The 21,155-nt window shown below is 36.9% G+C and overlaps 1 protein-coding gene across 1 annotated transcript; it reads left to right on the top strand.

Moving 5' to 3' along the window:
• The first annotated feature begins 498 nt into the window (after positions 1 to 498).
• LOC121432123 (formin-like protein 14) lies at positions 499 to 12,571 on the top strand. Its single transcript, XM_041629978.1, has 2 exons — positions 499 to 1,483; positions 10,136 to 12,571. Exon 2 carries the CDS (start codon positions 10,170 to 10,172, stop codon positions 11,142 to 11,144), a length of 975 nt encoding a protein of 324 aa, XP_041485912.1. The 5' UTR covers positions 499 to 1,483; positions 10,136 to 10,169; the 3' UTR covers positions 11,145 to 12,571.
• The last annotated feature ends 8,584 nt before the right edge of the window (positions 12,572 to 21,155 follow it).

Genomic DNA, 21,155 nt, shown 5'->3' with positions numbered 1-21,155 from the left:
TTGCGACTTGCGTTATTATCAAAGGAGTTTAAAAATAACATTTGGTCGGGATGGCAAACAAAATTTCATATACTACCTATATACGGCTTTGTACTTATTTCTCATATGTAAAACATGTGGTAGGGGCCTTCATTTTTACTAACTTGAACATCCCGAACTTGATTCCCAGACTTGACTCAACGATAATTCTGAATTTCAAACCTGTCATTAACACGCCTGAACAAAATAAACAAAAACAACGGTGATAGCGATTACATAATGTGTCTACCGTCTGCCCCAACAAATAGTACTTTTCCCCGAGTTATTATCCATTTCCTGAGTCAGTCGTCCTGAAACTCGACAAACACCGACCAGAACAGCCCCTTCTCCAAGTTTTTCGTATCTCTCGCAGCCCGGATAATTTCAAATGAGTCATTCTTAGTTACTGACTTCCTATTTCCCTTTCTCTCTCCCTCTCCCCATTTCTTCCAATCACTCACTCTGTTTTTTTCTCTCCCTCTCCCTCTCTATGACTGTCCAAATTCTTTCTTGCGATAACTCATCACGGCATTATCATCCGTGAACTACACGATTTGTCTCCTCAGTCAATCCGCGTACCTTCAGTTCAAACTAAAAAGCCTCCAGACTTTAACTAACTCAAAAGCTATTTAAGCCAAGACACACGGTGCTGGACATACAATCATTCTGATTCTGGGATCACATTTGCCAATGATACTTTACTTTTGGAGATCCATCACTGGCCAGAGACTTATTTCTTGTCACATGTTATACACGAAATTATATTTTTTCATGGACTTCATGGAGCTTACGATCGACAATGGACTTTTGGAAACGAGCAACGCCCTTGCGTGAGATATGCCTTACACGTAAGACTTCTCCGTTAGGTTATTAGTAGTGATTAACGTTAATGGATTCGCGCTGACACCTTGCAAATTGTGAACATATACGAGTTTCTGCTAATTACCTGTGGAAAGTACTCGTGGAGAACCTATTGATGGTAGGAGTTGCACTTTATTGGATGGTGTACTATAAATTTTGGATCTTTTAATGTCCGTGAAAGAATAGAACGAGATATTTACAAAGTTGTCTTATATACATTTTTTTGTCAAAAACTTTTTGTCATAAGCGCGATGGGGAGTACTAAAATTGGGATTATGACGAAGCGAGCATTTCATTGACTTTATTCCTTTTATGAATACTGTTTGGCTGGATCGACGGAGTCATTGCCGATGATCACTGATATAAAAAGAGAATTATTTCTGATTCTTTTATCACTCCATCATCGATCAAATTATTCTTCAAAAATGTGGTTGCTAGGGTGACGAGACATTTCAAATTGGAGAATCGTTTTGTAAGCTCATCGTTGTGATCGGCACAAGTTTATCTATCAATAATTGTTTTCGTGTGTAGCCGAGAGTCCTAATTGGCCGATTGACTGTTGATGCCAGAACTGGATCCTGTGTTTTGATTTTTGTTCAAATAGGTAAGAATGAAATATCATGAAAAGGAGAGCATTTCACGAAACATTGATTAGTCGTATTTAGCTGATTGTTTCGTGAAACGTTCCCGAGATCTTTAACTCTCAGAAAGTTTAGTAAAAGTGTTGCTTTTACAGGGAAGCATATAGGGCGACCGACCCCATAGTAAAAAAAAAAACAGTGGAGGCCACCCCCCCCCAAAAAAAAAAAAGAGGGGAAGGAATAAGAAGGAGATAAGCAAAAATAGAGTTCTTGGACGTATAACTTTATAGGCCCCTGTTTTGATCTTTTGTGTTCTCCTCAATAACCTCAAGGTAGCAAGTCGACCTCAATATATGGAGTAAAATCAAACGACGTGAACAAGCATGACTGATCTGATGGGGAAAAAGAAGAAGTTACAGCTTTTCGAAAGAATATTTTTACCATTGGCGGAAATCCCATGGGGTCAGGGGGCGCGTTTCCCCTACCCAAAATAGTAGGGGGACATAATATCAAATGCCCCCTACTATTTTTGTTTTTTTTATAATGGAGAAAAATACATCACTTCACAATCGAATTAATACATTATATTGGACTAAATTACCTTACATTTTGGGTGAAAACCTTTTTTCTTCTTTTTTTTTGGTTGTCAATTTTTCCAGGCCCTGCCCCCCCCCCTCCTTACCTTTCGAGGCAGATTTCCGCCCATGTTTTTATCCTTGTTGACAAAAAAGTAAAGTACATTTAGAGAGATAGTGGGCAAATAAGGAAGCCTTAATTTTAAGGCAACAAAAACCAGGGGCGAATTACCCCCCCCCCCCTAAAAATTACACCAATAATAATATCAAACACCATGCAGCTTGGCGTTGCATGTTCGACATCCGAGTTTTGTGTTGTTTAAGTCACGAGGGCTGCTGATCGTCTGTAGAATCAATATTGGAGGCATGGAGAAGGGTTGGGTTGTCTCAAAATAACAATTTAATGATTATTTTAGCAGCAATTAAGGAGCCAACAGCAGGGTATTTAGATTTAATCGTGGGTATTATGATTAAGAGAGACATGAAATGGGGCCTGTAGTCACGTGTATTATACTTTGAGACAGTATACAATGTGGAATGTATTAAAAAGAATATACACTCTTGTATTCCTGAGTCAAAAATGTCAAAGGGGGCGAACACAGTAGCAGGCGTGTTCGGGCTGCAGCAATAAAATGGATTCCTATCTTAAGTGAAATTTTGAAGAATAAATTATATTTTTTGACATGACGGCATGTGGATTTTGGACAAGAGACGGGATACCCATCTCATTTTTCGTATTCGTGGGTGTGTGATAGCGATTTTGTTGCAATTGCAACGGAGACCGATTCTATAACATAGTAAATCTATTGAAAATGCCCGTCAAGTCATGATGAACCGCTTCTAAAGAGTTCTTTGTCGAAAATGCCGGTGAACAGACCGTCCTAAGATTCGGAGCTGAAGAAAATTGCAGATAAGTTATGTCGTTTGTCCAGGGTCCAGGGAGGCACTGCTGTTTTGATTCACCGATTTTCGACAAAGACTTCTTTGTAATGAACGGCTTTTGACAATAGATCCTCAGCGTTCCAGAAAGCGTTTGCGTAGTGAGGCGAAAACTACCTATTATCAAGAATACGTGAACATTTCTTTTTGGGGTCGTTATCGTTGTCTACACTCGTCAAGACCAAGGAAGGTGCTAGATCCGGGGATGTCATTGAATGAATGAATGGATGGATGGATGAATCAATCAATCAATCTATCTATCTATCAATCAATCAATTAATTAATAAATTAATTAAGTAATGAAGCAAAAATACAAACAAAAAGGGGAGAAAATCCCTAATTTGATGAGGTATTCTTTTGTTATCCTTTAAGACAGTTAAACATTTACTATGAAAAGTATCAAAATCTAAATTTAAAAAAATGTGTAAGTAATTGAAAAAACGATCAGGGGATTAAAAAAACATATATATGGAAACGTGCAAATGAGAATGAATACAATTCCTAGATTTTTTTAAAGTCAGAAACCAAGAATATCTGTTTAGTACTTGGTGCAGATTAAAACTATTTCATACTCCCCTGTATAAGCAAGGCATTTAATAAGCTTTCAGATCTGACATGAAGTAAAAATGTTTAATAAAAGTTTTTGGTAGCTGTCGTGTGTGGCTGTTGTTCAAGATAACTATTTGTGACTAAACAACACAGGATGCAGAGTTCTGTACAGGGGCAGCGCCATGGTATACGGGAGAAGAAAAAGAGAAGGGGGGCTGTAATGGGGGACCAGTTGACCCACCGGTCACTTTTAATGAATCTATTAAAAAAATAAGGCATTTTTGTTTTTACAAGCCAAATCTAATCTCCTCCATACCGTTTACCTTTTATTTCTTCTTTCTCCTCATTTTTATATATAAAATATGGCAGGGTTGATGGACCCTTGCCACACCTGTTAAGCCACCACCGGCTCTATATTAAAGAAATTATCTTGACTAACTTGCCTTGTATCTTAAAGACTGATCACTTATCCTCGAGACATAACGTGGATGTGGGCGACCACACAGCACCCTTCATACCCTGGGAAACGCTTCAAGCAAACCCAAAACAAAATATTATGGAATAGCCTAAAAGGGGGTTGAACTCTTATCTGTGACGTCGTTGAGAGAAGATATGGTGGTGGTGGTGGTGCTATATTTAAAGATGTCTTTTGTGACGTCAGAGACAGCTTTAAATGACAGACGAAACCTTGATATTAATATCGCCATTCTCCTGGTTGCGAATGACGCGTCTGTTACTATGACTGAAGAAGTCAGATTAAGATCTATACCTGTGATTTAAGTTGGTTCGCTACAAGTGAAAAGTTTGGGCCCGTGCCATTCATAAAGTTCATTTGGTTTTCTTGAATGACTGTTTTGTGCATTAATATAATATGCATGTCTTTTCATTTCGTTTAACGGTGTCATTTGAGCTATGTTTTGATATGATGCAGTGGATTCTATCGAGCTGAATGGAGTGTCATTTTTTCTCTTAGGCCTATATTCAAGTTTATTTGTTTTTATTGTTAAGACACAACAAGCAAAAATTATACCCTTTTGTTTTACATAGATCATAGAATAAGTGCACACGAAATATTATTATTATATTGATTTGTAAAGTAGAAATTCACAATCGTGACAATGTATTGATATGAGGACTGTCATCATATTAAGCAAGTTGCTTGAAAATGAAAAAAAATGATAAAAAAAGATGCACTACGTCAAACTATGAAAAGAGATCGTTAAGAAAATGTCAAAAATATGAAAATGAAGTATGTGTCATCTTTGATACCACATTTGCATGGTAAGCTGGACCGTTTCTTTTTTTTTGGGGGGGGGGGGCAAATGAGAGAATTCTTTTAAACGCCTTAACTTTATTGTATATTCGAGTTCAAGTTCGTCTATATTTATCCATATTGGAAATAATGGAAATAACATTTTATCAAATTTTGATAAATATTGTAATTTTATGCTCATTTGATTTGTTGGAGCTTTTAGTTTTCGAAAATCTTTTAATGACTGGATGAAATTGACCTTCATGTCGGCACAATTATGAAGTTTAATTTTTAAGATGAGGAAGATGAGGACTGATTTTCATGAAGAAAATAAATCTATTTTCATATTATCAGCACTTCATCTAAGTAAAAATATACGTTGATGGAAATAATCCATTGAATTCTTCATGTCATAATTCATTTCGTTCGCAACATCATGTATAGCACTCAGGTGTATATGTTATCCCATCAAACAACTTATAACTGAGATATGTTGGGTGACGTGGTCTATCATGGTTACGACTCTCGTCTTTCAATCAGATGGACATGGGTTCGAATCCCCCAACCATGGCGTGTTTTCCTATCGTGCTTCACTCAACCCATGCAGGTGCGGTGAATGGGTACCAAGCAGGATTAATTCCTTGAAATGCACTGAACGCTGGAAGTCTGCTTGAGCTAAAGCTCGGGTAATAATGATAATAACATGGGGAAAGCTTAGGGCCAAGCCCCCCCCCAAAGAAAAAAATTAAAAAAAAATAATAATAATAATAAATAAATAAATAAATAAATGAAAAATAAAAAAATAAAAAATCATGACCAAGAAAAAAAAAGAATGGAGAAAGAATATGGTGAAATGTGAAAAAATGTTTAAGTCAATATTTATCACATAATTAGATTTTCATCTTAACACTTTCGGTCGGTCATTTCACTCGCTTGGGAATTTTGAGAAATATTTGCCCCCTCATAATTTTTGACTCGTTACGCCACTGATAGAAAGACTAAATATCTTGATGCCTGCGGTCATGGTAAGCGCAATTCTGTGCCACTCCCGTAATGATTAAAGGGACCCACGCCCAAGAAAAAAAGTGACCAACACCTTCGAATTTAGATCCAGGCTTCTCTCAAATTCTCTACTGGGTGATTGTTTTTGATCGAACAGTTGAGGGGCTGATCACGCTTCATCATCGAGCATATCCGGTACGAAATTCTAAATAAAGTTTCTTTGTAAAAATGCAGGCAAAATATTAATATAATTCGTGTGCTGAAATTAGTCATCTTGTTGAAACTGCCGACATTCTCAAACGTTCGGGTACGTGCTTTACAGAAGGATAAAAATGTCATCTATAGTTTGCCGAGTATCGATAAAATGCAAGGGCACTTGCTATTATGCATTTTTTTATCACACAAATATATTAAAACGATCATTTTGTTCCCTGACGTAACAACATTTCTAATTGTATTATTAAAAAAAGTATGTATGGATCACGACTGAAAAGAAACAACACAGACCGATACACATAAAAACGTTTTCTTTATGAACTGGGCTGGTATTTTTTGAAGATTTTTTTTTTTAAATAACAGCAATGTTATTTTTTTATGATGTTCATTATCTTTATTGAAAAACATGAATGCTTTGCAAAATAGTATTTGTTAGTTAGGAAGTATTGTGGTATACAAATATGAATATTGTATATAGATTAGAGAAAAAATATTCACCAGTCTGTGGATAGAATATCATAAGACTTAATCAGAACAAAAATGATCGACACGTTGTTTCATGGGTAAGGATCCAGGCGCTATACAGTGCGTATCAAAAAAAGTTTACACTTAGAAAAAATCCTGTAAAATTATACATTTGTAATATCCTGAAGATTTTTCCACATTTTAACATTGATACAGGTCCATTTAAGCAAATGACGATAAAACTGTCGAAAAATATTTCCGCTTGAGTGAGCACCACTTACTTTTGAAAAGTTAGTGAAAAATGATTTGCGCAATAGTTATGCGAATAAAAGTAGACCTTAATCATGAATAACACGTGGAATTTAGCTAGTAAAATTGATTTGAAGATATCTTCTACCTATTTAACTTGTTTCTTTGCCCAAACCACTTCGAGAAGTGCATTGCTTCCCACCCCACTCCCCCACACACCGAGGCCATTGGGACGATATTTGCTCTACACTGAGCTGTGATTTACATAAAATGGCTTAGGCTTGATTTTAATTTTGTTAATCATTGTCAAGCTTGGAAAAGTGTGGAGAAACAAGTATTGAATAAAAAAGCGAAATGTAAACCCACTTAGTGAAAAATGCTAGAGATGTCTGATATAAACTTTGGTTCAGATTCAGTTATGTCCTCAGATCCAGCAGGCACAAAAAGGGTAAGAGTTGTGTTAAAATTTCAATTTGGGTGGCAAAATTGTTATAAAATGCTTGAATGTGTCCGTTTTATTTCAATTGACTAAAAGTTCAAGGGAAATTTATGAGAAATGTTTCGCAGGGTAAGTTTGATTTCACCCTTTCACCTTGACACAGCGCACTAACGAGCATTTCTGCGCAAACAGATTTCTGCGAGCTTTACAAAAATGGACAGTGCTCACTCAAGTGTAACATTCTGTCAAAACTTTTACTTTCATTGGATAGATGAGACCCAAACTCAGGATTGTATGTGAAAAAATTACCCACATGTTGTATATTTTTAAATTCCCAGGACTTTTTCAAAGTGTAAACTTTTTTTGGATACGCACTGTATAGGTAGTTAAGGTCTAGAACTGGCGCTATAAACAAGGTAAGTGTAGCATATAGGTCTAATTTAAAGGGATGGCCCGGGCTGAAAATATTTATATCTATATAAATAGAGAAAATTTCACAAACCAAAATGCTGAAAATTTCATCAAAATCGGACAACAAATAACGAAGTTATAAAAAAATTTAAAGTTTATCAGTATCTTGTGAAAACAGTTATATGCACATCGTCATTAATATTCATCAGGTGGGCTGATGATGTCACATCCCCACTTTCCTTTTTATATTATTGCATGAAATCATAAATGTTTAATTTTTTCATATACCTGTGTAAAATAATCATGTTTCTCCAATATGATGAAATAGGTTGCAGCAGTAAATGCACTTAATCCGTTGTCAATCCAATTGTTTTGGTTCTTGGTATAGATTTTTTTTGATAAACATAATTTCATGTTATAAAATAGAAAAGAACAAGTGGGATGTGACATCATCAGCCCAACTAATGAATATTCATAAAGACATGCCTAGAAATGTTTCACCGGAAAAATGCAATATTCAAAATTAAATAGCTCCGTAATTTGTTTTCCGATTTTGATCAAATTTTCAGTATTTTGCTTTGTCAATTTTACTCTAGTTATTGAGGTATCAATGTATCCAGCTTGGACCATTTTATAGGTCGACATAATATATATATATAGGAGCATACATTGATAAGTTTCTACATCGTGCAATGTAAAAACTGTGGTGTTAAAACCTTTTGGTGTTAATAGAGGACCACACCCTGACGTGTTAAAATAACACCCTAGAGATTGAACATAACACCAAAGAGTGTAAATGTAACAACCATAGGTGTTTTAATAACACCTATAAGTGTAAAACTAACACCCCCAATTTAAAACATGTGTAAAATAACTGGTGTGGTCCTCTATGTACACCGTTTAACACCACAGTTTTTTCTGTGTGAAGAGAACGAAGGAACCCCCGAAATACCGATTCCTTTAAATAGAGATGACATCACATATTATATGGAGATATGCACATTGGCCCGTATTCTAAAGTCAGTTTGATTTAAACTCTGTCTAAAGTTGTGGTTTAACTATGGGTAGCCAATTGTGACAATTTTTAACAGTGAGGCTAATCTGACTCTTAAATCATTCTTCTGTTTGGGGAAGATTAAATGGAAAATTTTCTTCACCATTAAAGAATTGAGGAAGGGCATGAAAACATAATACATGTATAAGAAACATGCAATGTTAACAAATTCTTGACATATTTTTCTTCTAATAATTTTGGCAAAAAGTTAGACCATGGTCTAAATCAAACCTGACTTTAGCTTACGTGCCTTTCAGTTGTTTTCACTGGATTGGTTTTTCCAAATGTTACTCAAAATTTTGACCGGAGGGGGGGGGGAGTAGTATAGACAGAAAATACCATTAATACAAAAATAACTATGGTTTTGAATACACAAGATGCTTTTACAAAATAATTCAAATTCCTAAGAAGGGTAAGTTATTGATACATGATTTTCCATTATTAATTATTGTTTTGCCTGCTAATTACATCAAAGTTGGTTCAAGAGTTCACTTTGCCTAAATGCCAATTCTTCGTTAATAGTCTTCTTACAAACAGACAATAATATCACACGAACAGGCCTGTATTTTACCGATGCGTCACTGAGGCACAAACTGACTAATTTGTCCCGTCCGTTCACCCTGTAACCATAGCAACGGAACCCCCGAATTGACGCTTTTCTGAACCTATCTCCCCTAAACACTGTGAGCCGAATCTAGGTTAACATCTCTTACGAGCGTGATGACTTTATTTGTCAAGGTGAATTATCTATCAAATTTGTTATCAAACAGTCGAAATACGCAATTCCTTCTCCTCATTGCTTCTTGAAGCGACATAAAAACGACAAGGTATCCTGGATGAGCCAGATTAAATCGCTATTAATTGTCCCCCGAATTCGCCGTGGTGACAGGTTTTTATCTACTATTCGTTGACGAATATGACCTAAGCTTTCCAAAATATCTGGAGTTCAACAAAGCCCACGTTGTATCTTGATACAGGCGGAGCCAGAAAATCTATTATTTGGGGGGGGGGGGGGCTGGACGATCTAAATGTGACGTCATCATATTTCTGTCCATTGAATAATAAAGATAGAATAGGAATGCACGAGGTAGCTATCTGTTTTCATTGCGTTTCATTCGTCTTTCTTGTCGTCTTTTCTCAGTTCTCCCTCTTTACCACTACTTTGAATATCAAAGGGGTTCCCATGTCTCCTGTAGCGCCCCATATGAGGAAACGAGGAAAGTCGGCCTACACTTTGCTCTTGATCAAAATATTTTCATAATTAACTCTTCAGCAGAGGTCTGCGTATTTCCTGAACGTAAATATATAAATATCTACGTAATATAATTGAATATTTACCCCAGGCCCCTACGAATTGATATTCTGGAAACGCACCTATCCATCCGTATTTGAAGAAACTCAGCAATTTTTTGATCGCATATGAGCTCAATAGAAAGTCTGCTGTCCTTTGTTGACTGAATGATCTCACACGCTGTATCTTTAAATGTTAATTCATATTTGTATTTCATTCTTTCATTTTTTCAGATTCATTTGAGGATCAGCCTGAAACTTATCTACCATGGCGCTTGCTGTAAACTCAAGGTTCCCTTCACGACCGCCCTACTACACAGAAGAGAACCAGCCTGACAGCGACACCCGACCGTTCTCCTACCACAACCGTCCGGGTAATCCCAGAGTTCCTGCGGTCATACGCGGCCAACCTTGCGTCGATTCAGATATATATTTCTCGAGTCCAAACGTACCCGGATACGGCGATGAGCGGCCTCCTCCTAGACCTCCACGCTCGCCAAAGTTCTCCAGGGTCGCTCCATCAAAACCGCCTCGAACACCACCAAGGTCTCCTTTAGCCGGAAGGGCACACTTGGCCTATACACAATCTGATTCGGATTTACACAGTCATGTTGGTCTTCAAGTTCCTGGCCCACCAATTAGGACGCCACCCCCGTTGACTCCACCACATGGATTTGGGTCCAAGCAGCACTTCTTTCCTTCTGATGAAAGACCACCGAGGTCGCCCAGGATTCCTCCAAGGAGCTTTCATCCTCCTGATGACACTCCTGCGGTTCCCCCTAGATCCCCAAGGCTTCCTCCAAAGCCGATGAAGTTCTCTCAACTGCCTCCTCCAGCACCTCAACCTCTTGCCGGCAGGTCCATCTTGAACCGGTCGGACAGGTCGGAGCGCGCCATCTCACATGACCCAAGAACCGACGTCAAGAAAATGACACGACAGACAAGTGCAGATACTGTTCGGATCGCTGCACAGACCGAGAGAGAACTCCTCAGGTCAGCACCTCCACCTCCAAAACCTACCCCGCCGATCTTAGAACAACCGAAATCATCCAGAATACCGACCAACGAAGTGCAGAATGGAGGAAAAAGTGGCAAGGGGCCGAAATCAAATAAGAACAATGCGGGTAATCGGGAAGCGTTTCAGATGGAAAAGCCAGAAGAGAAGAAAGGCTGTTGTCATCAGTGCGCGAAAATTTGTGTTAACGATATTTCAGAATTCCTGATAGAACTATGTCTCGATTGAAGATTTCGTATTCAATGGCACTCGATAAGCAGGATGGAAAATTAACTGTTTTCTGTCAGGTACACCCGAATCGCTAAGTTTTTTTCTATAAGAGTTCGCTTGGTATCAAAGTTCAAATCATGGATGGCAATTTTCTTACTCAGAGAATTTTGTTTGGGATAGGAAATGGATTGATGACGATATATTGATGGTCTTTGAATACTTTGGTCAAGAACGAATTAACTAAGGACAGGGCCTACATTGCACATCGTGGTTGTAACGATGAAAATGTTGTTGTTGACTGACAGAAATGATTTTGTAGATATTGACTGTGGAAATTCGATCCTTACCCATCAATGAATATCACTTACCAGCATGATCAGGAATCAGGATATATAACTCTCATCGCTAAACGAATATGAAAGCTATAAATCAGTTGTGTACATGAGTTTAATTAACAAGACATAAAAGACTGCCTAGGCTGTCATCATCGACTAAACTGACAACAAAATTATTTTCACTACCGACGTCAATTCAGACCAATCAGCGCAATTCGTTGTAGGTTCATTGACATCGGTCAGTTTTTAGTCTGTTTCGCTGATGTGAGTGTAGAAAAAAAAATCAAAGTGAACCAGCTTTGAAATCTATTATCATGAACTGTTGGCCCCCGATTCTGTAGCTTCCAATAATATGCGTGACAAAAACTGATCGAATAGCTGGAGAAAGAGTTTGATGACAGGTAACCTTCAGCCTTCAAAAATTGGTTTTAAATGGTTTTAAAGGAGGATCGAACCATTTCCTTTTGCTTCGGTTTAGAGACAAGATTATTGCTGAAATGTTAACATAACAACCACAATGTCATAGCCTAGGAACATAACAAAGGGTGACGGTTTGCGGTATATCGGGTAAGGTAGATGATACGGAAGTAAGTTGTGCTGTCGATTAAGTCATATTGACTCTGATATTTTGCGATTGGCCGTGGTTAGGATCTGTCGACGACAATATCCAGTTTCCTCGCTCAGCACAAGTAGTGTATCAGGATAAATCATGAATGAATGTTCTAAGGTTTGTGGCATATGCAATGGCACACCGAGGATTCGGGGTGCGGCTGGGGGCGGCTGATACCCCTATACAAAGATAATGAAAGATATTACATTTTTTGGTTTAACTAATTGGGTTTTTCAACATCAACACTTGAAATGAAAAAAAAAAGTTTATAAAAAAAAATTGTTTACATACTATTTTTTCAATTCTTCTATATTAGTGATAACTTATCAAGTAGATTCATTGATATTCCGTGATAAAATGCTTACACCAAGGTTTTCGCCATATTGACTGATAGCTTCATTATGCTGGTGCTCTTTTTCTCTCGACTTATACCCTAATTGAATTGAATTTATTAGCATCCTCAATGCAGAAATAATAATAAACGTGACGATGAAGTTAATAACATGTCTGTAATATCAGTTTGTAAGCTTCCGCATCTTCATGAAAGGGTAAGGAAGTCTTTTATCGTTGATATATTGTTATGAGAAGGGAGAGGGGGAAGAAGAGGGGAGCGAGAGATGGGGGAGAGCGAGCGGGGGCAGGCGGGGAAGAAGGAGAGAGATGAAGCTTTAATATCTCTTGTTTTAACAATCGTAAAACCACAATTTAATCCATAATCTTATTAAAGAAATTTAGTAGATCTCTGAATCGTCAGTGGCTTTACAAGGGGATCCCATGGAGCTATTAAATATGATTTTCAGGAGAAAAAAAATATTTCGGTTATGGCTTTGCTACTCAACCAGAAATGTTGGCAACTATGTTTAGGAACAAGGCAATTCTTAGAAAATTTATGGTAAATTTTGTAAAAAAAACTTTTTTTCAGATTTCATATAGCTTCTATTATCTCAGCATCTTTATTGGTTAAGAGGTGGATTCGCAGTATAGGGCATTTAAATTTCATTTTCATATTAAGCATTCTTTTGTGGTCATGATAATTTTCTGGAAGTGCGACATTGGAAAATATGATAAGTGTAATATGATGCCGTGATTGCGTTTCTAACAATCCATGCAATTATTTTTTTTTCTTTGTTTATTTCTTAGAAGACGATTTTCCTCTTATAATAATTTTTAGTCCACATTCACACCAACGAAAAAGAATCCAAACCGACCGATTGTGTGCCATTGGTAATAACGTAATAGCTGTTTTCGGTCTGGAGTTGATTTCGTTGTGTGACTGTACATAACATAAACTCTGTGCTTGATCAGTATTTTGGATGCATGGCAAAGTACATTTATTTGGTTTTCATTTTCAGGTATTAAATTGGAAATGAAAATATAAGCCAGTGAACAATCACTAAAAAAAAAAACTTCTCATAAAATAATCCAGAGAACATTCGCCCATTCTATGTGACTACTGTAGGCCTACAATCAATCAACAGGTTGCCAAGAATTCGGCAAGAATTCAAGTTTAAACTTTGTTAAAGGACAATGAAGCCCTTGAAACTAATCAAATTCATATAACAGAGAAAAGCCAAATGAAGAAACGGATAAATAAAAAAAATCGAGGATGATTGAACGAATTTTCAAGAAAGTTATGATCATTCCAATGTTGAGATCACTAATGATATTCAGATCCTCCCATTGGCAATGCGACCAAGAATTGTGCAGTTCGCGCAAGATCAATCGTTCTTTTTCATGAGAGGACATAGGTTTCACATCATATCATTGCAGGATCATTCTTCGATAAGAACATGGACCTACTTGAGCAAAAGAAATTGCCAACGGACATGATGGGAGGATCTCCATAGCATTGTTGATCTCAATATTTAAATGCTCAAAAGTTTTATTAATTCAAATTTTCCTCAAACTTTTATCAGTCTGTTTTTGTGATTTTCCTCTTTTACATGAATTGAACCGATTTCAAGTGTTCCTTTCTCACTTAAGAAGATCTGTCATCGTATTTTATTGTATACTTTTCCCCAGTGGTTGGTCAGCGGATACTCGGGGTGTCTCCTGTCAGTGGTTCAAGCCAAAATGTTACAAATTAAAGGGGCCATTTAATGGGCATTTCCTTTCATTGTCACCATCGGCGTATGGATAGGGGGGGGGGCTTGGGGCACTGGCCACCCACACAAGTTTCATGACCATGAAAAGAAAGAAAATGAAAGGAAAATTTGTGAAATATTTGTTGATATTGTGTTAAAATCCATCATGAAATGAGATTTTCATCGTAAAAAGGTCAACAAAATTCGTTACTTTCGTTATATGCAACTTTTTAGAAACCGGCATCCTTGTATATGCATATATACATAAAGTAAATGTTTTTTTATGGCGAAATCTTTATTTATTTATTTATTCTACTCTTTTCAGTCCTACGATCCGTTACTACCTACTACATAATTTGCCATTAGAAGTTAATTTTATTTCACACAGAAAATCAAAATTCATTATGAGAGGATTACTTTAATTTTGTTTTCATCGTATTCTCTTTGAAAAAAAAAGAGGGGATGGTAAAGAATAGAGAGAGGGGGTCTATCGTTTGTGAATTTCAAATAGTCCAATATTACCAGTGTAAGCCTACACGTGATTGGTACTGATTGAGTTTATTTCCCCCCATTTCAACGTAAAAATTATATAATATAAATCAAATGGTAAAATACAGAAATGCGAAAAAGAGGGAACCCACTATAGAAAGCACAGCTTGATTATTCAAGTTCCCTGCAATATATAAACGACTGTCGTAATAACAAAAAAAAAGTTCAGTAGAACAATAACTAGAATACTAATGAGGTCAAGATATGTGTGCCTGTATACACTATGTAATAATAAATTCAATAAATCATAACCCTGGAAGATAACATTTAAGCAACGTGTGATCTAATAACTCGTTCCATGTAAAGGGCAATGACTATTTGAGAGTAGTCCTTCCAAGGGGCAAATAGGGAAAGAGTATAACAAATACGGATCGCCCATTAAACAAATATATTGCCCCGAAGTGATTTTTAGACTAAATAGGCATACAAATGTGCATGCTATATCATTTTTTAAATTCCATGTTCATTTTTATTTCACTATATATTCATGTTTCTAATAGTAGGTTCATAGTCTGAAGATCTAGTTCGGGAGGGGGTATTTTTGCAGCCATTATTTCTTTGTAATACCAATTATTTTGTTTGCATATAGGCTAGCAATAGTCAAATTCATTGCCCTACTCGAGTCTTGCCAATCGGTGTATTTGAAGTATATCCTTACTTTACATTGTTAGTTTCTCGTTCCCAGATATTCCCCTTCCAAAATTGCTGATTTTTAACAATTATTTTCATTTTATTTTTCACTTCCAACAAAAGAAGATTAGATTCCCTAAAAATATCCATGAAGAGAGAGGTTTATTTCCAATTCGTCTAATGTCAGTTCGTCCAATTGCCAACTCGACTACAATCATTTGGTCTACTATCAGTTCGTCCACTCACTACATGGTCTGCTTTCATTTAGTCTTATGCCATTCCGTCTAATAACCAGTTGGTCCAATAGCCATTTAGTCCATACACCATGTGGTCTAATTAAACTAAAGTGTTAATTAGACGAAGTTAATTAGACTAAAGTGTTAATTAGATGATGGACCGTATGGTTATTGGAACAAATGGTTGTTAGACGAAATGTTGATGGATGGAATGGCATTACACTAAATGAAGGTAGACCATGTGGTGAGTGGACAAGTTGGCAGTGGACGAATTGGCAATTTACCAATAGAGAAAGATGCCAAGATGTCTTTCATGAAGAGAATATTAATAATTGATATCAATTTTTTTAAGTTCTCCATTATTACAGTAAGAATATGCCTTTGACAAAATAAACATATTTCGAACAAAAGGAAGAATAAATAACAATTATGGATCACTAATAGATAACCAAATATATTTACTCGTAAGAGATAATTGCCTAAATCACCTACATTTAAAACATCAATAAAGGTACCAAAAATAACGTTCTAAAGTAACATCTGTGTTCCGTTTAGCACGAAAATCGTAGGCCTATACTTTTTCAGGTCAATTTGAAAGCAATAAGGACAATCACAAAGCATTGTGGCATACAATATATGAAATGTTATAAAAGTGATCAAGACAATATTCAAGTTTTAAGAAATGGTGGTCATATTCGAGACCCCTTCAATGCTGATGCAATAATATCATTTTACCACCAAATGTTGGCCCAAAGTTCGGTTAGAAAATTGTCACTAATCATCATGCTCTACCACAATATTGTCACAAGCAACCTCCAGAACACTTCCAGAACACAATGCATTCCTTGCAAACATAACACCAACCACAGAATAATGACAAATTTACGAATTCAAAGCGTGATGAAATGATCTTGCCTTGGCTCCTTATTTTATTTACTAATAAATACGGAATCAGAGGGATCCTACTATATCGCTGTTTAAAGACTATTTAGATATTACTCGCCAATATATTTACTTCAAATCCAAACTCATCCAATATATGTCCCGTCAATCGTGGAGTACCACAGGGTTCAACTTTGGGTCCCTTATACTACTTTTGACTTGAATCATATTGTGCACGCATCACCTTCCCTAACATAAAATAATATAGTTTTTACATGTAGGTGATACTAACATATTTTAGTCACACCTGCGAAGCGTTTCATTAAAGGACTTGTCGAATGCTTTATCCGACAAGTCATGTTTTATCCGATAGTTGCCATAGTAACAGTGCTTTTAAGCCAATCAAAATCTAAGACAATTTTCAGATCTGACAACTTGTTGGATAAAAAAATAATTCCTCGCTCATTGTGCTCACCCGTATAATCAGTTTGGATATTTTAGATTTAATATATGGAAGGAAATGGACTCAGAAAGCAAAGTGAACTTCATAAAAACAATATTATAACGATATCTTATCCCACATAGGCAGGCCTGTATTATGGAGAGTTTTATGTTTGTTTAAGTAAATTACCAAAGTCATTCGTTGTAAGTATAATAAGTCAAGTCCCAAGTTTCACGACCCCCCCCCCCAAAAAAAAAAGAGCAAAAGGGGTGACAAGAAAGTAAAGGAAATGAAAAGGAAAGTTGAATCATGATATCATCTTCTGATTATATCAAAATCTATCATATGTATGTATATGTGGGCGGATGCGTGTGTGTGTGTATGTGTGTAACATAATTATTATTTCAACCATGGTATAATGGTAATTTGGTGGTCCTCTTTTTTCAACAAATCTGTAAAGAAATGAAATGAAATAAAATGATTTTTTATATTATCATTATCATCATTATTATTATTACTAATATTATTATGTTAGAAGTAGTAGTAGCAGCAGCAGCAGTAGAAGTAGTAGCGGTGGTAGTAGTAGTAGTAGTAGTAGTAGTAGTAGTAGTAGTAATAGTCTTAGTAATAGCAGTAGTAGTGTCATTATTAATTATTATCATTTTATATAGTAAAGCAAAGAAACCATGGGTGTATGACTTCATATAGATCTAGTTATATCACTGCTATAAGGCTTGTATGGTAACATTAAGAGGGGTTTTTTTTTCTCTCTCTGTAAATCAGATTTTAAATACACTGTTGGTCCTATGAGCTAGCATACAGATTGGATGGGGCTGAGGGGCCCGGCCACAGCTTCAGAATGTTTTGCAATCTTTTTATGTATTAAGGCCTTGATGAAATCCAACAAATGTTGACTCGGGCTACCCTTTTTAAATATGCGAAATAAATAAATAAAATAAAAAATAAATAAATAAAAATAAAGGAAGGAAGGAAAGCAAAAGGGGTAAGATATTGTCTTATTTACTGTATTGTGTCAAAATTAGATTTTATTTTTAAGATGTAAAAACTTTGTCTCTAGCGCTTCACGCTCTTGGGTGTTTCAAGAACTTTTGTCACACACGCTGTGTCGTGTCCCCTAATATCTTTTTTTTTGGGGGGGCTCATTACGCCAGTGATTTTGTTGGGTTAAACCTGGCCTTTAACGATTATCTTCAGGCCTCACTCGATTATGTCAGGAGCTAGCAGGCAAGTAGTCATGCACAAGTGCATCATGCGAAGTAGTCATCAGACTGGCAGGTTATGGTGCAGTATGAATTGACTGATAATGAGTCATATTGTTCCGGTCTGTATCAGCCATACCTTGGATTGCCCCCAAGTTTCCTTATTAGTAAAGAATGAGGGAGAGAAGGAAATGTAGAGGGGGCAGAGAGAGAGGGGGTGGGAGAGGGGGGAAATGGGGAAGGGGTGACGAAAACGAGCCATATGGGGTTAAAAAGGAAAATCCGGGGGCGCAAAGGTCGATGTATGCCCATCCCCATATATCCAATGCCTTAAAATATCTTGCAGAAAGAAAACGTTGTAGATATGAGGTGAGAGACAATAAGAATTTCCTACACATTAAATTTTGGGTTTCAGTAAAGCATAGCTGCTAACGGGACAAACCCAATTACGCGAGCAAAACTCGGGGAGGGGGCATCCGGATTTGGAAAGGGATATGTTGCCCCAAAATATGACACCACGATACCTTTTGAGAACGGAAGTGGCTTTGGAAACGAGGGGCTTAAGAAATAACAGGTCAGATGGTCCTCTGGAAATGGGGTCCAATTGGGAAATAAACACTAACATAAAATGAGGGTTTGAGAATGGACGCCCGAACGCGGGGCTTAAAGGAACTGAATAGAACGGGTTGGTCAATGAAAAAAAAGGTGAAATGACATGCCTAGGTACGGCTGGTAAGACGTGAAAAAACTTTGTACGTACCCCAATATACTGTCATTATACGTGAGTACACCCACGGACTTACACCGTAAAAGCTGTTGTGTTAAAACTGACACCAGTGGGTGTCAATTGAGGACCACACCCTGATGTGTTAAATTAAACCCTAGAGATGTAACATAACACAAAAGAGTGTAAATGTAACAACCAAAGGTGTTGTATAACTTACACTGCCAATTTAACACCGGTGTAAAATAACTGGTGTGGTCCTCTATGTACAGTGCACCGGTTAATACCACACGTTTTGCATTGTAAGACCCACCAAAGCGAATATAATTGTATAAGAGGAGAAATTAGGGATATCGACTGAAAACAATCGAAATTGAAAAGAAAACGTGTATGAAAAATGGATAAGAAAATACGGATGTACTCCGTATCACTCCCTGATACTCATTTGACGAAACCATAAATGGGGCGTCACACGTCTTCCTATACCCCATATTAAGATACCTGCTATCTGTTTCCATTGACAAAAACAAGGTTTTGTGGAGAAAGATTATGCAGAATGGAATGAAAATTTGATATACATAATTTATACTAGAATTATAAATTACATTTTTCCAAAATGCAGAAAGCTTTTGATTACATACCCCCCCCCCCTCACACAAACACACACGCGCTCGCACACACCCTCATAAAAACACAGACCTACACCCATTGGCGGCGGAAGCCAAAAAATTTACGGGGTGTCCATCTGAAATTTTGGGATGGACACAGGTAAAAAATTTGACAAGCGCCCCCAAAAAAGGTTATCAAGCTAAATTTTATGAGTTGCTAACCAACAATATTTTGACAAGCAAAAAAAAAAAAAGGTCATCAACCTAAATTTTAGGGGGAAGGACAACACACGTTTCAGGGGGTCCACGTGAATTAAGGGGGTGACGTAGTAAAAAAAGTTGACAAGCAAAAAAAAAAAAAAAAAAAGGTTATCAAAAAAACAATTTAGGGGGGACCATCCCCACACCTAAAATTTAGGGGGGGAAACGTCCCCCCCGCTTCCGCCGCCTTTGCCTGCACCCATATTCTGATCCATACCACAGTATCCCTTTCCGTGTATCCTTTCACAATTCCCTGTTCTGAACGTCCTGTGGTGATGAAAGGGGGTATCACATTTATCTGGGTTCCGTCTTAGATATAGTTGTGATTGATCCGATCTTCATGAATCATGGGAATCTATAAGTGTCATAATTTTTCAAATGGGACATTTCACAACATCTTTCGAAAACAACTAAAAGACAAAGAGGAGCAAATTGAATCCTCATAATCAACGCACTGATGCTTCCATGACATATGCTTTTTAGATCTTGGGGTTGCGGTATTTCCATTGTTGGGGTTGATCGAAACAATTGCAACTCTTTGTGATACGAGCGCTGGCGGATCCAGAAGGGCACAGCTGGCCCGTGCTCCCCCCTTGGGAGTCACAATTAAAAATGTGTAATGTAAAAATGCCGTTAAAACAGAAGGGTGCCCCCTTTTTAAGTGAAGACCCTTTTTTCTTTTCTTTTTTTTTTGCTTGTCAAATTTGTTCGGATGAAATACACTTCATTTGTGGTTAAAACAATTTATCTTTCTTTTTTTTTGCTTGTCAAAATATTCCTTGGCAAAATGTGCCCCCCCCCTTTCCAAAAAACCTAGATCTGCCCCTGGATACGAGGTCCCGGGCCCCGTCTTACAAAGAGTTGCGTTTGATCTGATAAACCACAACTATGGAAAGCCAGCAACGTAACCATCTAAGTGCATATAATTTCATTCTTTATTTTCTAGACATGAAGTATATCCATCGTTTTCTCAACAAATTCAATGTACTTTTTTTTGTTCAAAAAGTATATTTTGCAAATTTCCGAAGAAAAATATGAGATTGATTGATTTCCATAAAGTTGACGTTGATTGGATCAATCGTTACTCTTTGTGAGAGGAGGCCCTGATGCGTCATCGTCATGGACGGACAGTAGTCAGGTAGGAATTCTGTTTCAGAATTATCGAGGGGATTCGACGGAAAGAGTATTTCCAGGGCCTTAATCGACACACTTGGCCATAGAGAACCGATCTGGATGGTGGTAGGCTACACTGCAAAAACGCTGTTTAAACTTTTATGCACGTTGTTTAAGCCCATCACGCTAACAACTATTGTTTAAGCATTTTAAACCGTTTAAACGTTTTAAACAAGTTGTTTAAAAAATTAAACAATTAAGAAAAGTTTATTCAAACTATTTGTTGTTAGAGTGACAGGTTTAAACAATGTGCTATTTTTTACTGTGTAAGATAT

This window comes from Lytechinus variegatus, chromosome 18, assembly GCF_018143015.1.
Source record: "Lytechinus variegatus isolate NC3 chromosome 18, Lvar_3.0, whole genome shotgun sequence".
In the NCBI taxonomy this organism is placed as follows: Eukaryota; Metazoa; Echinodermata; class Echinoidea; order Temnopleuroida; family Toxopneustidae; genus Lytechinus; species Lytechinus variegatus.
This window is presented reverse-complemented; position numbering and strand designations above follow the sequence as displayed.

Excerpts from the sequence above, each read along its gene's own strand:
- LOC121432123 (XM_041629978.1), top strand. The coding sequence starts at position 10,170 with ATGGCGCTTGCTGTAAACTCAAGGTTCCCTTCACGACCGCCCTACTAC.